The 12,259-nt window shown below is 32.7% G+C and overlaps 1 protein-coding gene across 6 annotated transcripts in view; it reads left to right on the top strand.

Moving 5' to 3' along the window:
- Positions 1-12,259, top strand: part of LOC125060761 (rap1 GTPase-activating protein 1) — a 248,782-nt gene that overhangs the window by 186,034 nt on the left and 50,489 nt on the right. Inside the window, exon 2 of one of the 6 annotated variants that reach the window (XM_047665812.1) lies at positions 7,226-7,264. The exons of the other annotated variants lie outside the window; for them this stretch is intronic. Within the exon in view, the coding sequence (XP_047521768.1) occupies positions 7,226-7,264 (39 nt within the window). The remainder of the gene's footprint in view (positions 1-7,225; positions 7,265-12,259) is intronic. 6 annotated transcript variants of the gene reach the window in all.

The raw sequence follows: 12,259 nt of genomic DNA, 5'->3' as shown, positions 1-12,259 counted from the left end.
CAAATCAACACTAAGCCACGACGCTTTTTTTTAAATATTTCTGAAATAAATAAATAATTCAGAATTTTTCGGTTGCTTCGAGTCGCTTACAATTGGGAAATACTTAAACGTTGGAATATCCCGTCAACAAAACTTAAACGATCTTCATTAATTGTCAATATGACTCATATATTAACATTTAGTAGGAATTTCCGACATTCACAGTTCATCTTTATTTACTGTCGGTCCATTTATTAGTTCTTAATATTTTTTACCACGGAGTTAGGGATGATACAAAGTCGTATTGACGACGTGGCAAAGTAAAAAAGTTTAACGCACTCACTATTAGGATTCTCGTATATTGCAATACAGCCTCCACCACTGTCAGACGGCTTAATTGTAACGAAAGAGCTCAAACGAAACAAAAAACGATGAAAAAGCAGTCACTGCGTCATTTAATGTACGGATTTGAGACTAGACGCAAATTACGTTCATTACTGTATGTGATCAGCAAACGACATACAAACGTCAACTCTCATGCTATATTTATCAAATTCTAAATTATATAGAGCGCAAGGTACGCAGTTTCAATTGAAATAAGTGTTGTTGAACTTTCGAGGGCATAAAGCTTATCTAAATATTTTACCGCTAATTTATTTACACAAATACAGTACAATTAAAATAATAAAAAAGGGGGCGTGTACTTATGTACGCGCGTAAGAAGTTATACTTCTTTGGCATTACTAAAAATAGTTTTTGATTGCATGCATATAATTAATTACAATTAAATAATGAAAGACTGGAAAAGGAGTCATTATAGTCAATAAAGTTCAGTTTACATTTGAAAAATTAAATAAATAAATATTTATTATTATTCTCTTACATTAACATAAATTCTATTATTATTCGAATGTTGTTTTTAAATTATGTCCAATGCCGTAGCATCTTCCGTGGGCAACTTCATTCTGTTAATTTTGTGTCACGGTGCGCGCGCATCGTAAAATTTCACTCTCATAAATTTTTCATAACGCGCCTAAAGAAGTATAACTTCAATAAAAAGCAGGATATTATCGCTTTCGAGCGATCTCTTTCACTTAACTGTACCGAAATAAATAATGTACTTAGACATAAATAATGGAACAAACGAAGCAATTAAAATATGAAGACAGCGAAAGAACAATAAAAACATATTAGGTGTTTAAGCTGAGGTATAAATCGACAAAACAAAACAAATTCTTTTTGAGACTCAGTATATATTTTCTTTAATTACTGCTGTAATTCTATTGCTGTAGGGTCATTAAACCGTTACTACGTTGCGTTGGTTACGTTTAATACATAATGCTTTACTTAATAAGAAATTTGTTATTCAAATTACCTGAATTAGGCGTTCGTTCTTACGTGCGTTATGTATCAATTTCAATTACAAGGGATGTTTAATATGAGGCGTTATATATCTGGGCACTTGACGTATTTCCTCAGGGGATTACTATAGAGCTGCACTCGCTGGCTTATATAATATGTCATAACGTAAAATGTGAGTGTGTATTGATAGTATCCTCTGTTAGAGATCAAGGATGTTAACCTCGCACGCTCTTACGCCCGAACCCAATAATCAATCCACAATCTCAGATTGAAAACCTTCTGAGGTCAGACCGTGACAGTCGATCGATCTCCTATCTGCATCCCAATAACCAAACCCTACGAAGACAGTCCATTTTTGGCGACGGATAAAATGCTCTTTGTCGTTCCATTTTACCGAGTTTTCACTCATATTTGATAATCAATGTAAACCGAATAAAGTAAATAAAACCGTACAAATAACATTAAAATATACATGTGTATATTTAAAACATAACAAACAGCTTTTTAATTATTTAAAAAACTGATGTAAGTTAAAATCTGTTAAAATATTTAACTGTTGAAATCGAGCTTTCGTCAACTGTCATTTTCATACAAAGGTCTATCCACAGACACCGATACGACCTCCCATGGATAGTTTGTATCGACAGATGGCTATTACAATCCGTCGATTTGGATTTGGATTAAGAAACTATCTCAGATGGTGGATTATGGATTGAGATATGTTATTGGGTTCGGACGTTAGTGATTAGGATTAACAATACGTTAAATAATCAACATAATATTGTAAAACAGGGGTCGTTCAAGTATTACGTAAGCACTATAGGGGCAGGGGGGGGGGGGGCTTTGATTTTCATATATATTGATTACGTCAACTGTATTCACTTAATACACATATCACCCACACATTGTCTATGCTTGAAAACGAAATGCATTTTCGAGGATTTCTAGAATTAATACGTTTATGTACTGCTATTTTTAGGAGCTTTGCTTACTTTTGCTGACAAGAGGAAGGGGGGATAAATTGCAGTAAATCTGCTTACGTAATATTTGAACGGCAACAGTCACTCCAGTCCAAAATAGAGAGTCTATCCCATTTTCTAGAGATGTAAACCGATTAGATTTAATTCAGTTGTAATTTTAAAGAAACTAATTTACATTTGTATAAAAAATATAAATGAAAACCACAATTAAAACAACATTATACCGTTCCTCCAACAGTAATTAAAATATTTCACATCATGCACTTAAATTCTCTAGAGCAAAAAACCAGGGTTGAACCATACAAATTCGCAATTCACGTTTTGATAAACAAAAAAATAATCTTTTCACATTTTAATCTTTTAGTATTTGACCCAGATCGTTGAAAACGCACTAGTTTTTATTAAAAATCTGAAATGCTCTTCAATTACGTTTCACAGCCATCGAGGAGCAAGTTGCCTGCGTGCCATTCATACATATAATACTGATAATATAATGACATAGTTTGTACTACATATATGTATTCCTCCGTGACTTTTCACGCGAATATCGGTTGGGGGGTAAGAAAAAAAATGAACGCCCACACGAAACCAGGGAAAAAAGAGATAGCGGGGAAAGATTGGAGACTTAGTAGCAATAAAGAGAGAAATAGAAGAATTTGGAGGACACCTTCACTCCGTTGGAGGTCGTGTTCAATTGAATATAATACCAAAAATTGTCATCCTTTTAATAGTACTCGAATACAGTGAATTTTTCTTTCACCTATCGGAAGAGGGTTCGATTTCCGACGCAACAATTAATAATATGGTTAATGATGTTGTATTAAAAGTATACAGTTATCGCCTATAGATATATTTAAATGCTACTGTATCAGTGTTACGATCATTAGTTAATAGAACAGTTTATTTCCTTTTTTTACATCTAAATACACTATTTATTAATGTAACATATGATAATATAAGCCGTTGATTTTATTATGAAACTTTAAACGGTTATTTCTTTACATTTAGTATATTGCTATACCTACTATATATCAGTATCGAGTATTTTATGTTGTAACTAGATGCCCAGGAGTTCTAAGGGAATTACAGTCATTCGAAAACCAAAGCTCATGTCTCGAAAATCTGAAGTTTAACTATTAAAGTTGATTATGTACTTGCTGGAACGCGTTAAAAATTTAAAAAGTAATTTTGTTAGTTTGTAGCGAGACGTATATTTAATGTTATTTTTCGCCGTAAATGTGCACTCAGCACAGCAATAACATTGCATGAGACCTGAGAGTAATCATTAGTGCGGTATGCTGCAACCTGTTTACGTTTAATATGTTTTATATATTAATAACCCGTGTTGTTCATGTGAAACGAAAGCCGAAACTATTCTGTTCATTGTGGTTGGTCAAACGGAAAGACGGTTCGTGTCGCGTGTCTGTGATTGGACATAAGAGCCGGTTGACCAATGAGAACCAAACGAAACACCCTATCGTTTATATCGCGTTATGATTGGTCAAATAGAGACGGAGCGTGTCGCGACTCGCGTGTCTTTTGGACTAGAAATGCCTTATCACATTCGAATGTGCTGTTTCGTCTTTAGTTATATCATCTCCTGGTTATTATGGTTGAGTAGCACTCATTAGCACAATGCACAACGTCGGTTGTTAAATTTTCGATTTTTGGAAAAATTAAGCAACGAATCAACTTAATCAAGCGTGTAACCTGCTGGGGGGTGCTGAAAACCGGCGCCTCGTCATAGCCATGATGATGGAGTAATAGCTGATCGCATCTCCCCTCTCCAAGAGACAGCTCAATTTCTCTTTCCCTGTAAAATACATATTTTGTTTGTATACAAGGAATATATGGAAGCGGTTGATGTGAAGCTTTGATTTCCACCCAATTATTAATTAATACAGGTAAAAAAGAGTGTGTACTTATGTACACGCGTTAGAAGTTATACTTCTTTGGCGTATGGAAAAAAATAACTAAAATGCATAGTGATTAACGATAAATATTAAAATTAATCAATAAAATTATTATTAGTAAATACTATCACCGTCGTATATGAAATTGATTTAATAAAAACATCAAAATAATATTTATTTATTCACACTGTTTAATGGTTCTGTTACGAAACACGTGTTCTAAATATAAAAATACTAGAATATACAACTTGAACATAGATATTATCGATTTTCATGCCACCTAGAACTAACTTCATTCTGTTAATTTTGTGTAACGTTGCGCGCGCATCGTAAAATTTCACTCTCGTCAATTTTTCATAACGCGCCTAAAGAAAAACTTCAAAAATACAAATTTCACACACTTCTACAAAATCTATGGTTTTATAATTTCCCCTAGGTTGTGCTTAAATTACATCTTCATCCTTATTTATAGTTGCGGAACACCTATGTTTAAAGATGGTTAAGTATTTCCAGCGATGTACAAGTTTGAAGTACAATTTAAGAGTTTGCAGGAAGTGCTTATAAGAAAATTGCTTCACAAACTTCCACCTATCTTCCACCTCTTTCATATCTATTATACTGTTAGAGACAGCTATTTGAACCGTTTCCAAATAAATTCTATTAAAGGTACTTTATAACCGTGTTCGACGTTCCATTGAATATTTAAGTATATGAAAAATGAGTTTGCGAAAAATTATGCTGATCCAAATTGTTTTATGTAAGTAATGTACATAAATAAAAGGTATATATATAAAGTGTTATAATAATATACAATATATATAGAATGTTAAAATAAAAATAGAAATATCATTCACACTTTTATTTATTAACACTTCGTTGCATACAATATAAAAATTGAACATAATTATTTTATTGAAGGGTTATGTTGATTTTGTTTGTATTATACAAATATTTTTAATTTAATTATGAATGTATCATTTAACGAGTTAAAACGTTATGAGTATTGGATTCATTAGGTCTTTAAAACTGATTTATAAAGACACTATTAGAGACAATTATTTCTGGAACTAAATAATCTTGGAGCAGCGTTCTAGACAGAAACCTATTAAATTAATGTTCATGCATTCCCAATCTTTCAGAATTCGAAAAGTCGCGATAAATTAATATATTTTTATGACATTCCATACTATTCCATAGATAAATAATATATCTTCTTATCTTACAAATAGTATTTCTCAGACACTGTAAAGTGTCGATATCTTAGATAAGCTCCCCTCGATATTCCGACGATTTATTCATGGCTGCGCATAAATTGCAAAAGAACTGTGGTCGCCTTGTCATTCTCACAGTTTCCTGTCTGAGGATTTGAAATTTTTATAAGCTTGATACTTAAATTGTGAGTACCTGCAAATATTTGATTTTCTTTTTAACATATTACTAAGTCTAAAAGGTGCCTAACACCGCAAATTCGAATTTGGAATACTAATATTCGAAATTCAAAAAAATTACAGTGATAGTTAACTGAGTGATTGCAAATTTTTTCCTTCATGCTTATAAGTGCTTGTAGCGAAAAAGTACCCGTTGTATTTGTATTGTTAAACCCTTGAATGTTTAAGTGGATACACACTATAGAAGGAACAATAATTTATTTTCCTTAAATGTAATTCATAATAATTCGGTTTCTCTTGTTATAAAACAACGCAAACACGCACAACTAATTAAATGCTATTTTTATATTTTAACAATATTGCGTAATGATTAACTTAGGTTTTCCCTTCCACGTTTCACATTGTTCTAATTAATTAAACTAGAATTATTTCTAATGGTACATGTAGACGAATTATATTGACTTTCGAATTAAGCATTTTATTTTCATCCTTTTTTAGTTTTAATTTCATATTTTTGTTTATATACAAATCAGTAATTGTTTTGTCCACGCATATATTACATTAAATCACACTCAAATTAGCGCTTTTCGCGTGTCAAGTCGATGTCTTAGCACGAATAATATTAAAACCGAATAGCTATCGTAATAGAACAATTCATATTTTATTTAACACTAAAAAAGGGGCCGTGGGCGTACCACATACATCCATGGACGTGGGAAGTAAACGGTTGTAATGTTATTTATTTATTTACACGATAAAAACATGTAACATAAAAATTATAAGGGAGCAACGGGCGGCCTTATCGCTAACAAGCGATCCCTTCCTGGCAACCCTAGTAAGGGAAGAAACTAAAAAAGAAATATGATGGATAAAGTACATAGGTGCATAACTAAATCTTATAAAAAAAAATCACCAACCTTAATCTAAAATAATAATAAAATAAACTAAAAAGCTAATCACACGGATTCATGAATTGCGAGAAAGTTAGTGTTATCTGAAATCCTAAAAAATATTAATACTATAAATATCATAATATCTAATATCTATATATGAAATAAATAAACCACAGTACTTCATTCTAATACGAGTTAAGTCTTAAGCTGATACTTAAGTACAGATAATATCAGTGTTCACGTTACTAATCCGGATTGTAGGAATCAAGACTGCTCAGACTAGCTATTGTCAATGGAATAAATTATATTTTGTTGAAGATCTTCGCTCTTTACTTTTATTCTTTATACATTTGTAAAGCCTTTTAAACAAAAACCAAAGTAACACGGAGCAGACATATGTGTCTGTTTCACTGATCATTGAAATTTATAATCAGCCATGCGATCTTACCAAAAGGACACAAAAAAGTGCTCTAAATTTTTTTTAAATATTTAACCTATTGACCGACAAAATGTTTCTGGTGACAGGCGACACTTCATTTGTTTTATGGCTGTAAAATAACATTATTTGTACAGTTGTTAGTTAATGCGATTTGTGACTATTTAATCAAAAGAGCATCTATATATATGTATTTATTGATCGTTAACCGTCAATTTTGTTAATGAAACTCGGTACATATGTACAATATTTAATAAATATGTTATTGTTACAGGTATTTAGTTTTGAGGCAGATGAATGTCGTGAACAATGGGTAAGTCTCTTATTCAGAATCAAACCCTAGGAAACCCATAACATTTTATGTCTCATGGCACAAATACCAGCGTATGAGAGAACATAATATGAACCACACTTTTTTACACACTTTAATTTTGTGTTAAAATAGGCTATAGAATACTAACTACATCTCAAGATTCTATATATCTTAATGTGATTTTACTTAGCCTACCATTTTAGTAGATACCAACATAGCACATTTTGCTATGCTACCCCAGAGACTATTCGGTTGTCCGGAATGAAATTTTTTTACGTTTTGTGATTTTTCACTATATAAACCTCAGACTTCAAGTTATAAGTTCTTAACTAACAAATAAAAAAATTGGGGTTGATCGTAGAGGGTAGATGAAAATTAAGGGTTGTATGTATTTTTGTATGCTTTGTCATAAAAAAATAAAAACAAAAAAAATGTCAAAAAAATTAACAGATTTTTGGGGTGGACATATAAGGGATTATAACATAAGGGGTTATTACTTAGGGGTTTGAAAGATAGTAGCAGATTCTCAGACTTACTGAATATGCACAAAAAAATTCGGAGGAGTACGGGAACGAACATTGTGACACGAGAATTTTATATATTAGATATATCATAGAGTTTAAACATTTATTTCGTCGAATTAACACTCTCGTAATATAAAACTGCCACAATTCATTTGAATTCGGAAGCCTACTCCGCCTAGGTCACATTTAAAATTTATCGTCAGTCTCAATTTTGAATTTAGAACGCGGCGTTATGAAGCCTTCTTGTTCGACAGCAAAACCGGTGTTTTGTCGGCTGTCGCTATGTTTTTCTCTTTGCGATCTCATTCAGTCCCGTTGCATTTTTCATTTGAGCTGAAAACGCGCTTTATTCAGACCAGAATATTATCTTAGCTCAATACTTTTCACAATGAACTTCATAGTAGGTGCTTACTGAATTTGAATATCCACAGTTGAAAATAACATTTCAATGTTTGATATCAAATACATGAGAGTGCAGTGTTAGCATAGTAGGGCTATCAAGCCCGTAGTCATGAGTTAGAACCAATGGATTATTCTTTGTTACACAAAAAACATTGTGTAGAAACCGGTGTGTCTTGGACTATATTTGCTATAGATGGTTGATATTTTGCATTTGAAAATCATCAATCAAACGGAAATTTATCTGTTTCATGCGGTTATAGGTAAATCAAATTCACAAAATGTGAGACTAACACTTGTTTAGAAAACTAATGACGCAAACATTTGTCTGTCCCATGACTCATAAAATGATCTCTACTGGCCGCGTCTATCTCTCTATACTATTGACTCAAAATTACGGAATTTTGTACAGTTTATACCGTGATTAGTATTGGCGCGCGTCCGGTACAGAATAGTTTAGGTATGTAATTAATCATTATGTCAATTGGTGGAAGAGGTCGCAAAGTCTTGCCATACTCGAAATACAAGCAGGCTCGTAAAATCAGTAGGTTTAATAAATGTTGTGTAAAATGTCCATCAGACATCAATGTGCAAGGCGCACCGTCTGAGATTCGTAACGTGTGTAATGGGATGAAAAAATAAATTTTCATATTGCAATTTCATATAACGCTGCATCAATTTTCTCGGTTGAGAAAATTTATTAAAATTTCAATTATTAATTACTCATTGTTTCGAATATAGAGCAGTGTTGGCCTAGTCACTAGTGGATTCAGCGCGCGACTCTCATACCTGAGGTCGTAGGTTCGATCCCCGGCTGTGCACCAATGGACTTTCTTTCTATGTGCGCATTTTACATTTGCTCGAACGGTTAAGGAAAACCTGATCACCTACTTGCTTATTAGATTACCAAATTATCATGAAACAGATACAGAAATCTGAGACCCAGACCTAAAAAGGTTTGATTTTTTTTTTGTATGTTAAACATTAAAAAGGTGACTTTCTGAAAATTGTTTGTTTAACACATACACTTAACATTATTTTGCCTTATTATGGTTAAAATGTGTTATTCGTCGTTCGGTCAGCAGGTATTACTTATTACAACTATTTAAACTACGATTTTATTCCAACCGTCATTATTTTTAACAATTAATATTTAACTGTTTAGTCGCAAGAGTTTAAGATTGTTAACTTAACTTTTTGTAACAAAAAATTCTTTCCCTCTCTATTGTCAAAAGTCTTTGACACCCAAAACATTAGTCTCACAAATTGCGGTCCTTACAAAAGCTCTATTCTCTTTTACTGACAACTGCCTGTAAAGTTTCATAATTTAACTTAAAAAAATATTTAAAATGTGGGATACGATTATGAGACATAATTATTCATTCTGAAATTTATAAATAAAAACCAAATATCAAGATTTTAGTTAAATAATGTTAAAAGAGTTTCAATGCTTTGAAAGTATGGCATTGACAGGTTTCAGTTTAAGATATTGACATTGAGAATAAACCCTTTGTAGTCTGTTTAACTATTTGACGTTTGAATAAGATGATTTTAGTTTGGACAACCATTAAACTGCGTAATATGAATAAAGATTTCGTGTCCTGTTGTATAACATGTCTTATTTACTTGCCTATAGACCACTTGGAGTTCGCGTAGGTCCGGTATCCTATTAAGGCATTCTACGCATATTCAACACTGTAATTTTCTTTCATTCTCTCAAATTGGCAGAAGTCCCCAGTAGTCGATTGCGATTGGCGATTAAAAAGAGTGGCGGAGAGTTTATTGCCAGTTCTTCTCTTCCGTTCTACGCCCTTGATTTGAGAACTGGCACTAAATGGAAAGTTAGAAGCATTTCATAGACATTTCTTTTTTTTTTGACAATAAGTGTAAAATATAATTAAATGATTTTTGAATTTTTTTTTTGAGTCTTTGGGTTTTGGCTTCGCCGATAAGATTGCAAAAAATAATTAACATTATTATTTACTTTTTCGAAAATAATAACTTACACCATTACGAATAATATTATAATTATGTTACTAAAAGAAAATGTGATACTCGTATGATATCTGTGTAGTGGTGTCTCTTCCTTTTTTTAAATTACGTATCATATTTTAAAATTTAATTCAGAACTATCATTTAATATTAAAAACTAACATATTATCATTCAGACGTAAAGTGTAACATATTAGGATGTATGGATATACCTGGAATACTTTCTTTTTTGTAAGTTACGTAAATCATTAAAATAATAATAGTTCACACTAATTACCTGAATAAATTTCAAAGTAATGAGTCATTAACTTGAAAAAATCTAAGTTACACAATAGTTATAAACATCTGAAAACTCGTTATGAAACTAGCCTACGCTCGGAACGGAAGTTATTAGACAGGTCTTTGACCCCGCCCGCCTAGAAGCGATGCGCCCAAACCGATTATATTGTACACTTTTACACCTTAATGCGTTTATCGTGTAATCATTATCAAATCAGTGTTTATTACGTTTTCAGTTTATCATCAATTTATACAATAGCAAAACTTTATTTATATATCTTTGCTATATGGCACAGTAGTACGTTGCGGGACAGTAGGGGAATGTACGAAAATGCTTAGAACTACTATAACATTTAGTGTTCTTAGGAATCTACAGTGTGTTGGACAAGGTACTGTAGTAGGGGCCTGGAGTGCAATAGTCACCTTCTGTGAGCATGTAATGCTGCAGAAGGAGGCAGCTGAGCGATTGAGGGAGAGGTCTGGGGATGACCGTAGACTGACCGGTAGTTCAAGGCTGGGGGCTCGACCTCGAGTGGCCCGGAACCGCTGGTCTTGAATGAGCCCTCTATGTCGGATATAAGCCCGGGTCCCTTGGGTAGAATGCCTAGCGAACCCCGAGGGCCCATATTAAGGGCATGTGAAGGGCTGAGGTGTTTTTAGTGGGTGGGGTCTCGCTACCCCTCTGAATAGCAGAGGGTTTTGAGTGAAGACCCAGCCCCACAGTCCCCGCGTCAAGCTCGACATCCTTGATGCGGGCCTGCGTAAGCGCATTTTCACCTCGGATAAAAAAAAAAAAAAAAGTACTGTAGTAGGAAAAAGTAATTGAAGTTGATTCGATTATTTAATTGCTTTTTTACTTACGGAAGTCCCACTTTAGCGCTTAGTTTCGCTTCAGTATCACAATAAGACAATAATTACGTAATTACAAAACTTCATCATATTAGTGATGTTTTTAATAGGTCAATGATGCTTCTTATAATACGTTCATTACTTTAAAGCTGCACGACTGCAAATGTTAACTTAAACTTTGAGACAAACTTTAACGCTCTAATTGACGATGCTATCAAGTGCTGCTGGGAACTTCGGCCGAATTTCGATTAATTTACAATAATATTGCTAAGTACTTAGAGTTTGCTGTGCCTGATATTGAGAAATTGGTTTCGGTGCTGTTATTTGTATAGTACTCATGCTTTTATTATAGTATTATGATAGCTTATTATTTATACGCAATATTAAGTTCTTTTGAAAGAATGGTTCAGACTTAGATAAACTGTGCTTTAGATGGAAGATTCGATATTTGTATGTATTATTGCAAGTAATCATTTAATAATGTAAAGGATTACAATAATCGTAATGTATTATAACTCTAAATGAATTTTGCCTTCAAATTTTTTCATGTGTTCAATTTTTTTTATACAGACAAGTAGGTAATCAGCCTTCTGCGCCTGAGATTTTCTATGTTCGGGTCTAAATCATACCGTTACTTCACGACCTTTTTTTCACAGAGTGAAGATAAAATTGTAGTTGAATCCATTGGTTTTCAGCCGGGATTCAAACTCACTTCTCTGATTCATTAAACATTTAACACGTACTTTTCGCATACAACCGATTTATTTAATATAAAAGTATCGAATTAAATTCACCTTGAATTCTTGTGGCTTAGCTTTTATGTACTTGAAAAACAATATGTTTATGCGCAACATGTATTGAATTACTATGTAAACATTTTTTACATTATGTAATGTGTGTATTGCGAAATAATAAAATTGCAAGATCAATGTTCAAATAATCAAGGCTAGTT

This window comes from Pieris napi, chromosome 22 (genome assembly GCF_905475465.1).
Source record: "Pieris napi chromosome 22, ilPieNapi1.2, whole genome shotgun sequence".
In the NCBI taxonomy this organism is placed as follows: domain Eukaryota; kingdom Metazoa; phylum Arthropoda; class Insecta; order Lepidoptera; family Pieridae; genus Pieris; species Pieris napi.
Note: the sequence above shows the minus strand (reverse complement) of the source record. Positions and strands in the feature narration are given on the sequence as shown.